Source organism: Gambusia affinis, linkage group LG23, assembly GCF_019740435.1.
Source record: "Gambusia affinis linkage group LG23, SWU_Gaff_1.0, whole genome shotgun sequence".
In the NCBI taxonomy this organism is placed as follows: Eukaryota; Metazoa; Chordata; class Actinopteri; order Cyprinodontiformes; family Poeciliidae; genus Gambusia; species Gambusia affinis.
Window position 1 is genome coordinate 8,803,170 of NC_057890.1, and position 20,173 is coordinate 8,823,342.

At 39.5% G+C, this 20,173-nt stretch overlaps 1 protein-coding gene across 20 annotated transcripts in view; it reads right to left on the reverse strand.

The window, feature by feature from the left end:
• Window positions 1-20,173, reverse strand: part of nrcama (neuronal cell adhesion molecule a) — a 52,866-nt gene that overhangs the window by 17,988 nt on the left and 14,705 nt on the right. For 6 of the 20 annotated variants that reach the window (XM_044107870.1, XM_044107875.1, XM_044107874.1 and 3 more), the window contains exons 1-6: window positions 2,744-3,445; window positions 2,423-2,440; window positions 1,911-2,016; window positions 706-899; window positions 498-620; window positions 239-409 (exon numbers count right to left, since the gene is read on the reverse strand). In XM_044107870.1, the coding sequence (XP_043963805.1) occupies window positions 239-409; window positions 498-620; window positions 706-899; window positions 1,911-2,016; window positions 2,423-2,440; window positions 2,744-2,945 (814 nt within the window). In that variant the 5' untranslated portion in view covers window positions 2,946-3,445. Of the gene's footprint in view, window positions 1-238; window positions 410-497; window positions 621-705; window positions 900-1,910; window positions 2,017-2,422; window positions 2,441-2,743; window positions 3,447-14,497; window positions 14,544-20,173 lie in introns of those variants that run through there. The other 14 variants (XM_044107881.1, XM_044107880.1, XM_044107878.1 and 11 more) reach the window with 6 other exon arrangements.

Consider the following 20,173-nt stretch of genomic DNA (forward strand, 5'->3'; position numbering starts at 1 on the left):
CTCTCTGACTTTGATACATCCAACAAGCTTCACTCAGAGGCTAACTAATTTGATAATGCAGTCAAGGTGTGTATTGTATTGCATGAAATCCGTTGAAGTTTGAGACAGTAATATGAGAAAATGCTGACAAGTTCAAGGTGTATAAACGCTTGTTGCAAAGGCACTGTTTTAAACAGAAACAGTGGCAGCCACATTTCGACTTACACAGACAAAACAAACTTTCACTGCCTGGACTTACTGTTGAGCACTACGACAGAGATGGGCTGTTTCTGCTGGATGGTCTGCGTGTATGGAAAACGAGCGTAGCAGATGTAATCACTCCGGGTGTCTTCTGGGAGAACGTTGGAAAAGTATAGGTCTCCGTTCAGGGCCTGGGACACGCGCTTATTCAGCGGGAGCTTCTGGAAGTCTGAGGAAGGAAACAGCATGTCAGGTGTGATTAATGTGTCGGTATTCTTTTACAAGAACGCAGCAAACTTTACATTCAGATGACTCACTGTTATCCATCCAAAAAATGACAGGAGGAGGCAGGCCAGCCGGGGGTCGACATGGAAGCACGAGAGAAACCCCCTTCTGCACCAAAATTGCCTCATTTTTCTCCTTTGACCACAAGGGGGACCCTGCGAGTCACAATAACCAAACAAGGGTGTTTTAAAAACGCAGACATTTAGGAATAACTGAATATTTTTTATTGAGGTGTCTTACTGGACTGCCTGATCATAATGGTGTTGGACAGAGCTCTGCCATGCTCATTGCTAGCTGTACACTGGTATGTTCCCTCGTAGGCATCAGCCTTTTCTCCACTGATATCGATGACCAGCGTTCCTGAACCGGGCTTCATCAGGACTTTGGAGTCCTTCTCCACATCAAAGTTGGTGCCGTTCCTTGTCCATGAAAAACTACAGATAACAAGAGTAAATAATGTAGCTTAGCAGGGACAGAAAAAAAAAAAAAGAAATAATGCAGGTCATTTATAAAATACGTAAAACGACTAATGTTTTGACGTCAGCTTTGGAGCTTTGTGAAGAACGAATTGTTTTTGTCCAACTTTTAGTGTTAGTCATTTCAAAAACATCTTAATTTTAATTGTATAAGAAGAAATGTTTTTATTGTTCGCCAATGGTACAATAAAACTCTTATTCATGCAGAATCTCAGATCATTTTCATCCATCTTCAAATACACTCTGACCAGGTTTTCCGTCCCTGCTGAAGAATAACTTTCCTACAACATGATGCTTCAAGAACCATGTTTAAGCATGAGGATGGTTGTGTTGAGTGTGATGTGCAGTAATAGTGTTCTGCCTCACAAAAGGGTGTTTTATATTTAAGTTCAGTTTTGGACTCGCATGAGGAGAACATCTTCATATATTCCCACTATGTTCCCTACAAAGTTTGTAACCAACTGTAAAGGGGATTTCTTCTGGCATTTTTGGGCAATTGATTTAAAAAAAAAAAAAAAATTATTATTGCCAGTTGTCCACAATCCCCAGATTGGTTAAATAAACGTTCTGTCAACAGATACACCCGCATAATCTGTGGATGTCTGCTACCAATTTATGCTCTCCTTGCCCAATCAGTCAAGTGTAGGTGGACAGCCGTGTATTGATAAATTAATAAAATATTGATGGGATTTGTCATGTTTCAAATTCAGGAAAGTTTTTGATTCAATTTGCCTGATTCCAACATATTTGATCCAATGACTGGTGGCAAATCAGAGTAGCAGCTAATCCACCCATCGGGGTGTGCTTCTTAACCGCCTGATCTCCAAGACGACAGTTGCTATGGCAATTTATCTTCTCCACTTGCCTCCAGGTTAAGTTTCCCTCGGAAGCGGGGCTGTAATTTAGCGGAGAGGGAGCACGGCAGCGGCATTAAATCATTCAATAAGTGTTTTGGAGTTACAGTCTCACCTGGGATGAGGCTTCCCTTTGGCCTCGCAGTGAATGACGATGTTCTCCCGTGGATCAAAGATATAATCCTTTGGGGATTGCAGAGTTATGGTGGGGGGTTGAGGCACTGGGGAGACATCCGTAGAAGAATGTTTCATACACACGTCAGCACTGAATTCAATGTAAGAGACACTTTGTATAAAAGAGGAAATGAACTATTCAAGCAACAAGCATGCTTGGCCAAACGTGTCAGACAGGATTTGTGGAGCAAACAAAGTCATAAGCAGCAATCTCTCTCCTGAGTAGATGACTTACCATTGTTCAACTTCAAAATTACACTCCAAGCAACACTCCAAAGCCAAGCAAGGTGTTCAGTAGAGTTATGCGATTGGGCAAAAAGGCAAACAAACGAACAAAAAAGAAAAAAAACACTCCATGCACATTGTTACCCAAGGCACACAAAGAGGAAATCAATACAGTCAAAAGGCAAAAACTGCACACAACAAGCCAAGTCTATTTTTTAGGCAACTTACATCCTTCCAGTACTTTAGCTTTTTGTCCCCCATGACATGCCATACAAAGGTAATAGAATATTGAGGAGAAGTGTTAGAGTTTCTTCGGATGTCTTGCAAGGAACAAGCAGCAGATTAAGTTGAAAGACTTTTTTTTAAAGAGTTTGATAGAGCCAGAATAATCAACTTTCCCACGTGTAGCTTGCATTTTTTGTGGAAGAAGGTGGAATAAACGCAAGAAGAGGCTTTTCACAAACACTGAAGTGACAGATATCAGTTAACAGAAGAGAAACACCACGCAGCATCGGTTGGAAATTATATATTATTGTGAGTGATACTTACGATCAAGAGGCACTTCAAGCCCTGCAGTCATGTGACTCAGCAGTATCAACAATATAGCTTCAAGACCTGGAGTCCATTTTTGTTTCTTGTCCATGTTTGTGTAAGTCAGACCCCGAATGACGACCTTCCGTCCAGGGTTAACAGTGGCAGAAGAGTGACCAGCTGGTGAAGAAGAATCGACTCTACAAAGATATAAAAACATACATTAGTAAAAATTAACTTTATTTAACATATATTTTCTTCGTTTCATTTTATGTAGTAAAGAAATTGTAATATCAGCTCACGGCCTGAAGTTTAAATTAACATTCTGATGCAGCCATCACATTTTTTTTTGGAGCATAATTGTCATTTCCATCATCACAAGTACAGCCAGTATGAAAAATACTTCACTATACAGTATATTTAGAGACCGCAACAATCTGATCCAATACCAATATCGAGATCCGTACTGAACATGGCAGACCATCAATCTACAACCCCTGCAGTGAGTTCAGTGCACCTTGCTTCTGGTTCATTTAATTATATTATTAGAAGTGATTTAATGGTTTTTCAATTCATTAAAAAAAGCAAAGTTTGAAGCATCAGCATTAGCTTTGGTAAAGTCTCTTGTGCCACCCTCAACTCAATCTTAAGACAGTATACAGTTTGAATTTATCCTCTCTACAGCTGAAAAGAATGCAAATTAAGACACTAAAAGGGTTATTCTAATATATTTTTTTTTATTTTTATTTTTTTCCCCACCCCACTAGAGGGTCCTTTTTGTGGGCTCTAGTGTCCCTTTTTTCATAGTAGGCTGACAGGAAAGGGGGAAGACATGCGGCAAATGTCGTCGGGTCCGGGAATCGAACCCGCGACGGCCGCGTCGAGGACTGAAGGCCTCCAAACGTGGGGCGCGCCACCCTCCACGCCACTGGAGCACGCCCCCTAATATTTATAATATAATTATGAATCTTGCGAATATAAATACAATTGGACCATATGGGCAAAAGTTACAGCAGTATAGCCAAAAGTGCCTTTGTGGTTTACACACAATACAGTATAACACATGACCAAAAATAACAGAGTTTTAATATAAAAGGATTCCGGTGTACATGTAGATGCCTTGCTAGAGTCTAAATCAAAAGTTTTTGTTGGAAACAGACAGTGCTTCTATGAACACAGACTGATCTTAAAACATCTATAAACATTTACATTCTAATAGTAATACAATTCAATTACGGTTTTTTTGTGTTGTTTTTTTTTGCTAGATTCCAACGTGACACGCCATAAGACAAGCACTTTCAACTGGCCGGTCTTTTGGTTACCCAATAATTCTGCCAGCGTAGAGGCTCTGGCAGAAGGAGTCGTCAAAACAAACTTGATTCAGGATTCGCTTTCCTAAACAACCCTGTCCAGGGGCCTGTCCCCCTCCCCATTATCCAACAAATTGAGAAACAGTCACTAGAGGTTTTTTTTTTGTGTGTTTTTTTTTTAAACCATCCAGGTTGATTAGTTTTCTCAAGCACCAGTTAATTGATCATTAGCCTCCAAACGGGCAACCACTCGTCCACACAATGCGCACAGCTGAGACGCCTCTAGCTCCACATGCTTAGACAAGACATGTACGAAGATTCAGCTGGGGGGTTGGGGGGGGGAGAGAAAGAACAAACAATGCTGCTCCAGATACAGCTGCATGCATACTGGCACATGCATGCACAAAAAACTCCACATCACCAGAACCATCATCCTGGGAAGCGTCTCAGATGAGCTTTTGTTTCTGCCGGGTAGAGGATCGCCAACGGATATGAGCTGATGCGTCATAAACGTAGCATAATCATGCTAGCATTAATGTTATCTGGTAAACTGAACCACGGGGAAAATATTTTATGCAATTTGCTTCAACTTTATTCACTATTGCTTGCGGTTCACAAACTATGGTTTAGTAGACCTTAATTTATGAGCAGACTTAAATGGTTATAGTGACTGACATATATATATATACACATGTCTCCTAAGCAAAATTACTGCAGGCTTTAATCCTCTTAATTCAATAGACATGTTAAAATGTCTGATCAATATTCACTCTATCTGATAGGCTATTTAATTTATTGACTGAGAATCAAAGAATAAAACGTAGAAATGTATCATAATTCCCGTGTTCCTCTTCTATTTCTACTTCCTGTTCCCTTCCGATTCATGCTCTCTTGCAACCTGGGCAGCATGGATAATCAAACTGACCTCTTTTACTCTTTCTGTATCACAAACATTTTTCTCACTAGCTAAAAAGAAAAAAAAAAAAAAACATCCAAAAAATTGGCCACTTTGGAGATCATTTGACAGATAATCAAAGGACATTTCCTTGGTTTGATTTTCAAGAAGCCAGAACATTTATCATTTGCATCAGTCATGTGGATGCCTGCAGACCGTTGGTCGATGTAATTCAATTGCCTGGCATGTGGGTTGTAAGAATGTCACAGAGGCCCAACGATGGAACAAATGGGTACATCAGAGCGTATCTGTCGTAAAGCATCCAGTTGCCAAACGCAGACCATGACTGCCAGCAAACGTTACACACTCAAGAGTTCAGCGCCTACCATCTGGATAAGAGTAATGGACTCTTTACAATACTAAGTATCATCCTGCACCCTGTCTCAAAGACCGCCATTAATCAGACTAACAGTTAACTGCCTCATGCGTAGCCCGCCATAAACACCAGAGCAGATGGTTTCATTTAGAGTACAGACAGAGTTGGGAGGTATAAACTGATGACAAGAGGCAACATCATCTTTTCTATAGAGGATTTTGTTCTTCATTAGTCCCTTACTAAAGGCTTTCGCATGTATATTGGCACCATGGGGAGAGGTCCAGAACGGCAAATGTTGCAGAGAGGGACAGTTGCATTAATCCTGGTGTTGGAAGCCATGGGATACAAACTTCATGGAGCTCTGAAAGCACAGCTCAATGTCAGTGATGCTCTCACCTTCAAAAAGAGAGACCAAAAACAGTGTACAAACCAAGCAATCTACACCTGAATCCTCTGACATGCAACGCCAAAGATGAGGTCTTGCTGTTTTCCTTGATAAACAAATGACTCTCTAAATGAATCTTAAAAAGCACAAAATCCAAAAAGATTTATAGCATCAGTAATAAAATGGATGAGATCATGTGAGTGTCAAGTCAGTGTTAGAGTAATAAAGTAGATAAACTGAGGAAGGCAAGTCATTCTTGCAATCAGAATATGATAGGGGCTTAGGATACTGAAGCCTTCAAAGGCATCTGAAGGTGAAATGATCATAACACATGATTAAACCCAGGTCAGTTACTGCTCTGTAGGGCAGAGGCATTGAGAGAGAGAGAGTGAGGTTATGAATACACACAGAGGTTTCATCCTACTGAAGCTATGCAGTGAGTGCGAGCTAACACAACCCCAGGACACAGCTAATTACGCCGACACGTCCTATTGAGTATTACTCTCACCGGGGGGGATGAAAAGCAGGCATAAAGAGGGTAACATCACTGAATACATTACCGACAGTTCATGGATGCTAAAGCTCTTAATTTCTTTGTAAAAAAAAAAAAAAGGAAAAAAAAACATTGCAATATGATTACATAAATGTAGCATCTTATGTTCAGATTAATTACAGTAACGCTCCATGGAGCTGCAGCAGACACAGTCCTGCAACATCAGCAGCATTTACACTGAGCTCTGCTGAGCTTTGCAACACACCAACAAAAACAACAACAACAACAACAAAAAACAAAAACAAGAGTAGAGGAAATGTAATACTAATTATTTTTAAAATAAGCCCTCCTAAATATAAAATGAACTCCAAATTTGACTGTTTCAAAAGACAAAATGTGTAAACAATCATCCAAATAGCATTTATTCTCAATAGGACATAGCTCTGAACTTTGATTGGAGGATTCTAACAATCAACAAATGAATATGCTCTGAGTACAAACTATGTTTTGTAGCTCTGAATGTTTGGGATTATTTTCCCTCTGGAAGGTGAGCCTCCACACCAATCTCAAATTGCTTGTGCATTTTTTCTTCATGTTCTGCCATGTATTTAGACCTACGGGATATTTCGCTCAATTCATCTCAACATAAGACATGAGGAAAAACAAACCCACAGCACTGTGCTACCAAAAAATACAGATTTGTCAGTGCAACCTCACAAAATGTAAAACAGGTCGAGATGTTATATAATTTTGCAAAGCAATGTTCATCTGCGGTACGTTTAGATGTATAAACATAGCTAACGTGAACTTTTTACCCTCTTACAAAAACAACACTCCTTCACTTGTTTTGTTTTTCGCTCTCAGCAGAATTGACAATATTAATGTGTTTATGCGGCCTGCTGAGTGAACTTCTCAGAGTTAAAGGGTAGAACCATGAAGGCTGCACTGCATAGTGTGGTGGAAAACATTATTCACAGAACGGCACAATTACACAAACGTGCACAACATTCATCCTAATGGGAAAAGGAGCAAATGAATTCCTGGATGAACATTTTCTCACAGGCTGCAAGGGAAAAGCAACTATGATAATAACAGCTGACTCAGTGAATCAGTGGGACGACTTCAGCGAGGGGGGAAGGTCATCGCTCATCATCCTTTATCCTTTTTCCAACTCTGAGGTCAGAAAAACCACAAAGCTCTCCCTTTACGTTCATTGGACGCTTTGTCGTGACTTTTTTTGCTCTCCTTTCCAAAAACTAACCCATTAGCATGATAGCTTACTGTCACAATAACAATGGCTACGTTCTTTCAAGTTTAAACTTGTACAATGGATACTATTGTTCCTATAAAGTTATGTAAAGAGATACTGATCATCTCTCCAGCCTAAAGAATAGTGCAAAAGAAAAACAGAAAGTGGGTACATCCAGCTTACATGAAGCTCAAACATCTGAAACTGTTTTGTCCGTTTTCGATAAACCGCTAAACCCTTTGTGACGTAGTTTCTGTCATTTGTACCTGCCCACTAAGGTATGCTAGGAGGTCTCTGCAGATATTCATATACTGCCCAGACACTGGCTGTATATTGGATGCACCAACAAAGACCATAATACTCTCATACAGACATTTGTGTCAAACACACAGCAGGTGAAAAACGTTTACATAATGAGCAGCAAAGCTTATTTCACAGTAATACAGAGTAGAGAGATGCTCCCCCCACCCTCCAAATGAGGATATGTTATCTTTTAGGACAAGGATTTAAAAACTGCATTGATATAAATCATGTTATTCCTTCTTTTCAGTTCTTTTCTTCAGCTAAGAGGTTGTAGTAAAATATGTATATCTCCAACTGGAGTGAAGTTGCTTAGCAGAGCTAAAAATAGTACGAATAGACGCTCGTTCTTGTTCACAAGGTTCTTCTGGCTCGTTTACATTGACATAAGGTGGTATGTTCTTTAAGTGGTGATGTCAGGCAAACCTGCAAATCCCAAATAAATCCTTTAAAGGACCATGGCAATAATTAGGTGATCTAATTATTGCTTATCAGAAGACAGTACTCTCTTCGTTCTTGCCAAAATGTTCTACATCAAAACAAGCAACATCTCTTAAAGCCGTCAAATGTACGACCGTGAACTACTGTACTATGGCCCTCAGTTTGTAAAGCCTAAAGCAAGCTACTATGTTGGTCACTCCTAGGCCCTCAGTCACTAACAGATACTGAAAGATCACAGGCTGATATGACAGATAAGGGAGGAGAAAAGGGAGGCAGGAAGAGGATTGCAGGGAGGAATGGAAAACAATTATTTGCAGTCAGTCACATTAAATCACAGTGACACAGATATTTATGTGACAGTGTACTGACTCAGACTCTGTTCAGCAGGATTGGACCAAATGGTCAGAACATGCGTAGCTGTCTACTTGCATGGAGTTGATCTCTCAAAAACAAAATTTGTATTTGTTCCCCCCCCTCCCCCCGTTCTTCAAATACTCTGAACCACTGAAAACAATCCATCAGCTACTCCTGTAGGATCTGAGAAACTCCCACCAAACAGCATTTATTTAAGAAATTGATTATGATTATTTATGACAAGCTCTCACTAGTTTCTAAGAAAAAAAATTACTGCATAATAAGTGACAATGGGATCAATGACATTATTGATTTTGCTTAATCTCTGCTCTGTACACAAGGTGATCTATGCCTAAGCAATTTTATTATTTGGTTTTCACTCCTGAAACCCAGAACAGCTGCTTTCAAAGGTGAGTTATTCTTCGCCTCCAATAAAATAAAACAACGCACTGCAAATATCAAAAGAAAACCAATATTTAATATTTATTATGGCAACCACACAGATTATAAACTTCTGGAAGAGTTCATTTATGGTCCATTTTATGGATTTAAGATGCAATTTCAAGATTTCTTACTGTCCCAAAGCCGGTGTATGACACTACAGATAAGTGTCATACACTTTTATGTTGATTCTACTTTTAGCTTTACTTTCAACTTGCAATGCCACCAAAATACACAAGTCATTAACAAATTTAGAGAATTAAAAAATTCTCAAGCGTCAACCCACACTAACTGGTCTTTGCAGACTGATCAACATTTCGTATGTCCATGTATCCTGATAACTGTCCTGCTGTTTTGTTGATAGTTTGTTGAAAACAATAACGATATATCTTTTTTTTTTTTTAAATGCAAACAGAGCCCCAGCTGTTGTTTGTTCCTTTGTCAACCAATTTATCTCCATATGATCCAGATGTTGTTTCACCTTTTCCTGTCAAGTTGGCAAACTCACTCCAGCCAACAGATATGTTGCAAGTGTTAGATTTAAAAAAATAATAAATCTTAGGGACAAAACATTGCCTTGACTGTTGAGAAAAATAACAGGTGGCATTTTTCTACTAATCTGCCTTGACAGGGGACACTTTTCATGTAAAATGTATCTTTTTACATTAGTATTCTTTACTTAGAACATAATATGCATCACGTAGGTTGGATTGTAATGCTTTCTATCTAGGCTATAAAGGAAAGCAGTAGTAACTTCAGAAAAGCAATGAAAATCCTGTATTCATTCTCAAATTTAAGGGAAGCCAAGCAAGTTGTTAAATGAAAGGGTTAAAAGGTGAGGCTGAGGATTTTCATTACAGCAAAGACAAATGGATGTGAATAGATTTTAAAACTAAACTGATGTTTGTCTCCAGGAAAATGGATAAATGTTCAAATAACAGATTCAGCAACAGAGTTCGTCTATTTTATGCTTTTTTTAAGGCAGGACGTAGTTTGAAAGCTTATCTTTGTCGTTTTGCAAAAAAAACAACAAATAAGTCAAAAGACACTTAAATCTAAAAGAGCCCTCTGACTTATAAGTGACATCTTTTTTTTTTTGTTTTGCCCTGAGCCAGTGGTTTCAATTGTTGGCACCAAAAGGATTCATCTGCTGAAGCCATCACCTGTGTCGGATATTATGTAGCTTTTGATTCACCAACATTATCTCGTCCCGAAAAAAAAAAAGAAAAGAAAGACTGATATAACTGGCAGGTCCCTTTGTCGCCCACAGCTCCACAACCAGATCACACTGAGCCACCTAATCAAAACAAACTATCTCACACCCACACACACATATAGGACCTGGGTTTTTCGGGTCAGTTTTTCCAGCAGCATCCACAGAAATCCCCCCTCCCCGGTGCCTGCTTTTCTCTGAGGCTTTGTGATGTGCTGATGGTCAGCATGCCCCCATGCCATGACGGCCTCCGCCCGCTCCTCTGACGCTGACCCATGGGGGCTTTTGTCCTTCTGCGTTGTTTACCACCGCAATAATGCTGAAACGGCAGCAGGGGTCTCCCAGGGTACAAAGTGACACCTCTGGGCAAGAACATAAGAGACCACAGCTCCATCATATATACTTAATATCTGATGCCTGTAATAAGGCATGGCACATCGTTGCATTTGTAAAAAAGAGAAAAAAAAATTAACTGCAGATTTTAAGACGCTTAATGGCAATAGTGTTATGTTGACTGCAATTGAAAAAGAATTAACTGTGTTACCTTTGACTTAAATGGAGAAGCATACAGAAAATGAGACGTATACATTTGTAAGGGAGCAAAAACCTTTCCCACTGCACTTCATGTCCATTTATTATTAAGTCCGAGTGTGGATTCATTTTTGTCCTTGTGAGCTTTTAAAAGAAGCAAACAGCAAGATATCTATTGATCTCTCTCTAGGGCGTCCAAACGCTAAATGTGGTCAAATGTCAACTTAGGGGCAATATTGACCCGCGAAGGCATTAAGATTTAAACAGTTAAGCACCCATCAAATGGACATGCACAGTAGGTGGTTGAGAGACAGAAATATATGTTTGAAAACAATATGATTGTGTTTTTGCATATATGTTATACCATAGCACCCTGATGATTAGAGCTAACTCCAACAGATTGATTAGGAATCTGATATGTTCTCACAAGCAGAAAGCAAAAACGTTGGACTTTTTCTTTCATTGGCGATACCAACAATGAGTTTAAAAGTCAATCTTCCGTGATCCTGTGTACAACTTCTACAGCTGCCATTAGGGCCATTTTGATAGAGCAAGGAAAGAGGACAGTGTTCCCCACTGCCTGTCAGAATTTCTAAAAACCCTCTTAAGAATGATGGCATGATTTATGTAACAGTTTTTCCAATTCAAGTCTTCTGCATGATTTAGCCAACACTACAAGCAGAGCGTCTTGGCTGCCATAACACAACTGGGGCTACAGATAAGCCATGATTTGGGCACCATAGAGGTATGCCTGCATGGGATAAAGTTTTGGAAAAGGTTTCCTGAGAATAATGACACTGAGTTCAATATGGAAACAGTATTTACGTTTTTTTCTTTTCTTTTTTAACTTTTAATTGTTTTTCTTTAACTCTTTGATTTCGAGGTATCACAGCAAATGGGGCTGATTTGAGTAAAAAATACATCACTTTTTTCCCCAACCTTTCAACTTGAGTTGTGTTCGTCTAGCACATAGAATCCCATTACAATGATGTTTATGTTGCAACATAATTTTTTTTATTTTTGTGAGGCACTTGTATTCACGTATAGAGCACCGTCTATATAGTGTGATATTCAGACAATTGCACACATTCAGCGAGCAGCAGAAATCTGTTTGTTTGCTGCCAGAGGCCTGACTGTGGATGTGCCAGTGGGCACATGCGACTGTGTTCAGCTCTGAATGTGCGCCTTGCCTGTCTAAAGTCATCTCTTCAAAAAATTTGCAGGCAGAGTCAGTGCGGAGGCTGGCTCCGTCCATCACCGGTTGTTGTTTGCCAAGTCATGTGAAATACTGAGCAGAAATGAGACACAAAAAATTTTTTCTCACTGTGTGGACTTTATTTTTTCCTTTCAGGAAAGTAGGATTACAAAATCAGATCTGCGAAAAGTGTCAAGTTACATTTTTCTGGGAGGGTCAAATTCTGTTTTTTTTTTTAATTTAGTTCAAAGTAAATGATTACAGTCATCATGTCCTAATGTTTCCTAAAAACAATACCCAAAGGCAGTGTGTTCACATTAAAAACTACTGGTCAGAGCACTGAACCCTGGGAAACTGAACATAACACAAGCAAAATAAGACATGTCAGATAAAATTTACATAAATCATTTAACCGCTACATTTCTTTACAAAAAGAAATTTAGTCTTTTTGTGCACTGTAATCTTGGGAAATAAAATGATGTTGTGTAAAATCAGAATGAAAACATTTGGACATTTCACAGTCAACAGCTGAAGATCAGAAAAAAGAAACTTTTGAGATGTACCTCTTCACTGCATTGATTTTGAATTGGTTATAAATTCAAAGCATTAGTTTAGAAAATATCACAAGGACCTGCCCTTCACTGTAAACCTTCATGGGTATCACCCCACACTCTGAAAAGCTGATGTAGACTTTGGCTGGTTTTGAAGTTTCCAGGTGAGAGTATGTGAACTGCGTTGTTGAAAAGAAGCATACAAAGAGCTCGCACATTAGATTGCAAGCTCTAAAATCCATATGGGTTTCATTTCAATGCAGCATGACTACAGACACGTGCTGTAAATCCTTCTGGGCCTGAAAACAAGCCAAGTCTCATTGGTATTCCTGGGTGCTACTGCAAAGCGAACAGGTATTGATGAGCCACGATACACGTGGCCTTGCTATGTGACTTAGGGCTGCATGGCAACACGATTTACTGTGTGCAGTTCTCAGGATTCGGATATGCTCGTCTTTCAGAGCAGCAGTATCGCAAGATTTTACGGTTGTTGAACACCAATATTTCATGTATGTTTTCTTGCTGCATTAGTGGCACAATCAAATAAACTAGCTGGCTGACAGCGACATTGTCGTTAGCACCCAGGTGTAATGATGGATACAGAACTGGGAAAGCCAAATACGAGGCAGAGGAAGCTAAAGCGCTAACAGGAGTAAAAAGGCATGATGGGAAAGTGGGGGCAGAAGGTGCAAGGGTGGAGGTTTCCAATTGACGGTGTTATGGCAGGGCAACAAGCTGGCATGGCCACTTGCCTCCTCCACCCATCTGTTCGTCAGGATTACTCACGTAGAGGAAAGAGAAAGAGAAAGCTGGGGCTCCACAGAACAGAGATCCGCCATCACTCCGAGCGATACCTGAAAGTGAACCACTTCTACGCACTAGAACAAACTCCTGCCCAAATGACTCGCAGTGTAAGTTCAGTGTAAGTTATGGGTCAGTACGAGCGAGTGTCCTCATGAGACTGTTCAGAAAACAATGATGGTAATTAAACATGGAAACGTAACAGTGGCGTGTTATGTAATACTGCTGTACAGCATGCTCGACTTACTAAACCATTGCTCCCGGCCAGCAGATTGGTTTTATGGGGTTTTCACATGGTCGATTTTGTCTTACTACAGTGTTGCTCGAGAGAACTTGAAACTAATGGATATTTGATTGTCGTGATGTGTGTTTGTTGTGCCTTTGTGAAATGAGTGTGTGCAGTGTGGTCAGCAGCAGGAGAGCAGCAGGTGAAGCCAGGACATGCGGCTTGGATTTTTTCAGTCATATTCAAACTGTGTTCAAACACATGCTTGTCCTCTCACCTCTCAGGCAAATTTCTATTTTGCATCCATGTCATTTAATGGAAATGAAAGCAATCGTGAAAAGCGAAAAGCAATCGGAATGCAATCGAATAATACATTATAATGACTATAATAAATTCTGTTTGTGAAAGATTATAAGTCCCTCCAAATGCTTTGGGCTCTGTTCACATCTGAAAATCCAATCAACAGCAAATATTGCTTAATCCAAACTTTTTCTTCCCCTTCACAAAATGTTCACCTTTATTTTGTGAGTGTTTTTCCCCCCCAAACATTCACCTTCTGCAGTTTGCAGAGGTAAAACTACAGATGCTATAAATCACTACTCAGCACTTTCCAGCTGAACTTCTGTATTTGAAATACAGCAACTTTAAGAAAATGCAGTACAGCTGCCAGAAGGTCTTCCTCAGATCTGCACATGCACCTTTCTAACTCTAAGCTCAACCATTCAGAAACAGATGCATTGAACTGTGATCCAATGCCAACAGGGTGCACAGTGAAATACAATCATCACAAAGATGCCAAACAAAATAAAGCACCAAAAAAGGAGAAAATATGTGCAAGAAGGTAGGGGAATAACGCTACTAAAACTTAACTTGATATCTAACACAGCACATCCAGTAGATTTATACACCCAGAACATCTCAAAAACATCCCACAGGACAAATGAACCCAAGTTGCTTTTATGCATCTCTAGTCAACTTAGCAAAACTACTAGACAGGGTTCTTTGACTCACCTGTTTGGAGTTAATCCCAGCAATTTGTTGTATTGTTGTGTCAGACCTGCAAACACAGACAAAGATGTAGTTAGACTTGATGTTTTCAACCCCAGTAAAGTAAAAAAACTCAGTTAATTAGACATTAATGAGGCTCTTGGAAATAAAATTACACTGCAAAAAGTATATAACAAGGGAGGTACCAATAAATCTTGACTCTGATAAGTATCCAGGACTCCTTCTAGGTTAAGGATTTATCCTTCAGAGCTAGGTTATAAATTTTGAGGGTGGATTTTTATTTTATTTTATTTACAAATGTCATAACTCTAAGGGGATGACTGTTTCACGTTTTTATCTGTGATGCAGATTTCGCTCGATGATCCAAGTTGTCCACACTGTTTTTGGAACAATAGCTTTGTGCGCCATCATGCAACAATCTAATGGGGACAGCAGCATATACTTTCTTTAATTTGAGAGACAGGAAAAGGCCAAATGAAAAAAAAAATAGAATAAAAAATGAGCCAGCACTTCTTAACAGGTACCAATTAGTAACATCTGACATTCTTCACTACATCATGCAATTTTTATTATTATTTAGACATTTTCTGATAGAATTTAAGATAGCCAATTAACATAATAATAGAAAAATGGGTTAAAATTAGTCATCAAAGCAAACAGATCTTAATTCTTTCACCTTCTGTAGCCATGGTTGACCAGAAGCTGCTGAATATGTGCACATCTTCCTTCCTCCCCAGAGAATACTCAGTAAATTACTATTTTATGCTGAATACATGGCCTTTAATCAGCCACTATGTCCCTCTGTCACTTTTATTATTTCTACCTCCGTCAGGGCGCATACTGATGTAAAATCCACCCAAACTCAACACATGCACACACACACACACGCCTACACGCACACCCACACACACACACACACACAATACCCCTTCTACCTCCAACAAAGAGGCTACCCTTCGTGACCACAAATGCATTATCATAATCTCCAGAGGGACGGTTCATTCATCTCACATTAGCAAACAAACAACCAAAAAAATTATAAAAATGAAATAAAGCGTGCTTAGTTGGACGAGGACCTTTAAAACTTGAGCTGATGAGACTGAAACATCTTTCAAAAACAACAAAAAAGAAAAACTAAATAAAACTCAAATGAAATTTTTATTGGTTTATCTTCCTGGTAAAGGTCTACAGAACCGAATGATCTGAATTGCAACAGCTAGAACCGATTAAGCTCTGTGCTCTCGACTGATCTGCTTTGAACTTGGACTGCATTGATCTTATCTGAGTAGAACTGAAGCAAGCCGAGCCGAAACAAGAGAGGACAAAGATAAGGATAAGGGAGAAAAGTGGGGTGAGGGGGAGAAAAAAAGTGTGAGATCCTAATGAATAGCGACAGAAGTGCACAGAGACATCAGAAAACTGTAGCTAGAGGCAAACGCGGGGATCGTGGGAGAAAGACTTAGCTTGAGACAGACAGAAAAGAGTAGAGGAGGAACAAACATAAAAAAATGAAGAGCAAGCGAGGTTCGGAAACATGCATTATTAAGGAGCAAATCTAAAAGCGCTTCATCATCAGAGAGCAGGAGGGAGGGTTGGGGGGGTGGCAGACTCAAAGATGAAATGCGACACAAGAGAGAAGCTGGGAAATGGCATAAAAACCAAGCAAAGCTGACCCAATATGTAAGCATAATGAGCAAAAAAGGTTTTAATCTGCGCCACATAGTGAGCATTAAAGGTGTTCCTATGAGGTTATATAAGGCTAATGCAACTCACAAAGAGACCTACATCTCTGTTGCAAACTTAAAAACATCACTATTTTTTTAACAAATAGCAGCTGCAGATGAAGATCTATTGATCTGTTATGACTAATCCCAATGAAGACAATTCGCTGCTGCTCAAACAGCAGATCAGAACAAGGAAGGAATGCGATTTGATTGAGTTTGTTGTGTTGATGCCAGACAGGCTAGTTGGAGTCCTTCAGAAGTTGTTGACCTACAGGGATTTCCTGTGCAAGCATTGCTCATATTTGCAAATAATGGCGTCAAAAAAAAAGAAAAGGAGAATTGCGTTGTGAGGACCGAGACCGACGCCGTTGTTTCTTACTCATTCTGCTGCATGTTGGCGCACAAGACTTAACCGACAGCATCTGGTTTAGGATTTTCAAAATAAAAGCTCCTCTGGACTCAATACATAGAACGGACATATTCAATTATTTCTTGCCAGTACCGGTCCATAGACCAATTGGTACCGGGCCGCGGCCCGGTGGTTGGGGACCACTGTGTTAAACCATAAACCTAGTTTGTTTGAGCTAACTCGCAAGTACTTAACTATTATTGAACTGTGTACTCTTTTCAGTAAAGCTTCTCAGTTGGATTCATCTCGAGGAATACCGAAGCAAAAATCAACAACAGTCAACTAGAATATCTCCGTGACAAACTTTGCAGATTTGAAACTTAAGCACAGGAGATGAAGGCAGGTGGTTCCACCAACAGAACTGGGTCAGTAACATCGGCAACAAAGGTGAAGATGTAGCATAATGCATGGCCCAATGCCTGCACCACTTTGATTTAGCCTGTAGCTGTTTCAATTAGTTCCCTGATCTTATGGCTCCACTGGGAGTAAAACACCATGTGTCTGATTTCTTTCCACCGTGACAGAATAAGCGACCCCAAGTATGAACAGAAATTTATGTGTCCCATAATGCCTTGGAGTAGAAGCCTCCGCCCTGAGAAGACAGAAGCGCCTGCCTGAAAAACACATCTAATCCATACTCTTACTGTCTATCCCTTAAATCTTTCATATGATCTTAGAAACATTTATTTTAAATGTACATAACCTGCAGACAGTGAAGCTATTTAACTCTAGGTAAGATTAATCTGGATCAACAAATATGTGTTTTTTTTTATTTACCCAACACTTCAAGGACAGCTATGTGATGTATTTACAGTGCTTCATGGAGGATTTATTTCATTATTAGCCTTCTGCCAGTTTTATTTTTTAGCACTTGAACTTCTGGCTCCAGCCCTGGAATGGGTGGATTGCAAAATAAGGCTGAAGCTGATACCTGTAGAAATAAATAGGCCTTTATTGCCTGCAGGGTGTGATTGTTTCGAAGTCAATATTGGCTAAGCTGGCAGGAGAATTTGCATAAGTTGCACATTTCTGTTTGTCATTTATGAAACTGGAACCTTACAACTCAACGAGCGAAAGCGAGCGCCATCTGTCCGAGTACCGAACGTCTTGGCATGGCTTAAAGAGCCCAGGCTGCCATGAAATCAGCCTGAGTCTCACTGGAGAGCCACACATCAGCTGACCTGGAGTGCAAACAGCAGGAAACATAAGAAATACTGTTTCTTTTGCATAAAGACATACTAATGGGATATTTGTGACTGCTTGATCGTGTCAAGGCATAGGAAAACGTAAAAAAAAAAAAGAGAGTTTTCACAGCAGGGTGGGCAGCAGAACACAGAGGTGAAATCCTGGCTGCCAGTAAGACTCTCAATGTTGTTTGGTTCAACTTCAGACATGCCATCTGTCCATGAAGAGGCTCTGGTGAGGGGCTTGGTCATTCATTATTCTGTGTGTGTACTCTGTGCCTATAAACATCTGGCTACGTGCTTCTCCAGTTACACAAAATGACAAATGATCTCTTTAAAGACGGCAGCCATGCCGGCGTTATCGCAAATTTAGATAGATTGGTCCCTTAGGCACAGGAATCATGATTGTTGCGTTTTGGACAGTAGCTCGGCATGAGAAAAGAAAATGCAAAAGCAGATACAACAATGTGTGCAACAGTAACGGCTGGCTGTAAAACAACGTTTAGATGGTCAATGAAATTCAATACGAGAAGGTTAGATTTTAACAGCTTGTGACAAGGCTGGCAGTACCGCAATGAAGTGCTGTAATTTAACTGCGCTTTCAAATCACATTAAATGTAGATAACATTCCAGATAAATGTTCCTTTCTCGCCAAACAAATACAATTGTTGCAATTATCTGGTACCTTTTGATAACCATTACAGTTTATCAGTAATTACTGCAATGCATCTATGGAATATGAAGGAGTTAGGGGGATTATGTAGTCAATTATGTATGACAAATGTCAACTACTTATGAAAGTGAAATAATTTTTATTTTTTATATTTCATTAGGAAAGTTGACAAGAAGCAGAATGTGGGGATGTTGCAGTTCAAAATATTTACACAGCTGGTTTTACTTTGAGTTTATTCAGATAAAATCAGTTCAGACTAATCTTTAAATTTCAGTTTTAGTATCGGGTCAGGAACTTATTTCCTCACTGACGGGTACAGATGGTGGCGTGTCTAGGAAGCCGAAGCTATGCGTTGACAAGGGTTATGGATAGCAGCCAAAAAAAAAGCAGAAAACAAAAGAAGCATGGACAGTTTATAAGCTGAGAAGGCTTGAGTTAATTATTTTTATAGTTTTATTCTAATTCTGGTTAGATTTTTATCGAGAAATCCAACATTCCTGATAGTAGTCATTTAGAAGTGTTCGATGGTTTAATGGTTTGTCAAGCAGCCAGGGAAGCTATTAGGTAAAATGTGTTTAATGGTTATGACATGCTAAAAGCTGTTGGAACTATGTTTTGCTTTCAATTATTGAATTGGACTTGAAATTAAAAAAGGATTGTCATGTGGTAATTTAAAATAGTACTTACACAATTATCATTCTCTCTACCACTTTCACTTATCCTCGAGATCAGAGCCCCTGACAGTCACACTGGTGAAACTTACAGTATTAACTAGTACAAATCAACGTCTACGGATGTGATTGAGCAAAAAATAAAAAATACCACAAACAAGTTCTGGCCCTCAAAGACTCAGTGAAAAAGTTCAGAACTCATCCTTTCCGTTACTGTATGTGTTCACACTGTATGTGCGTTTCACATGGAGAAACATGGGGGAAAGTCTGGTTGTCATAACTACACACAGAGGTTTTTTTTTTTATTTCAACAGTCTGGGAGCATTCTTCGGAGGACAATCGCATGGACTGGCCCCACACAAACAGGAGCAGACTGAGAGAACTGTGGTTTAATCATGAAGATTTACTGCCTCCTCGAAGCTTTCTTTGTGCTCCTCCAGAGGTTAAAGAGTCGTTTCTCCCTTCCTCGCCATTTCAGCCAGAGCCCACAATATAGATATCAAGAGTGTCACGCAGAGGATGTGAAGCAGGAAATATAAGAGCGAGATTGAAGAACAGTAGGAAGTATTTTGATCAAATGGGAGGGATGAACAGCAAAACAAAAGAAAATGCAATCTGACCTAAAAATATGGCCTATGCGGATAACCATGAGTGCATAAAAAGACTTTACCATAGGAGACTTGACTCCATTAAATCAGTGGCAGTGAGTAAGAGGCCTGCCACTGACTTTTATTTCTATGTTAATTTGCTGATTTCTGCAGAATGTGTTGGAGCGAATAAAATCCAATTTAACACAAATATCTAGTCCTACTCAAGACATTTGACTTCCTTGTTGACAGCCTATAAGGTAAATAAATAAAAAACTTGGGCAGAAAAGGAGTCGTAACACTGCTGTCAAACTGTTTCTCATCTGGTGAAAACGAGTGTGACATTACTTTTGCTAAAACAATGAGGTTTTGTTTAGTTTTTCCTGTTCTGAGGTTAGTTGATCTTGTTGGTACAATATTATCACAGAAGT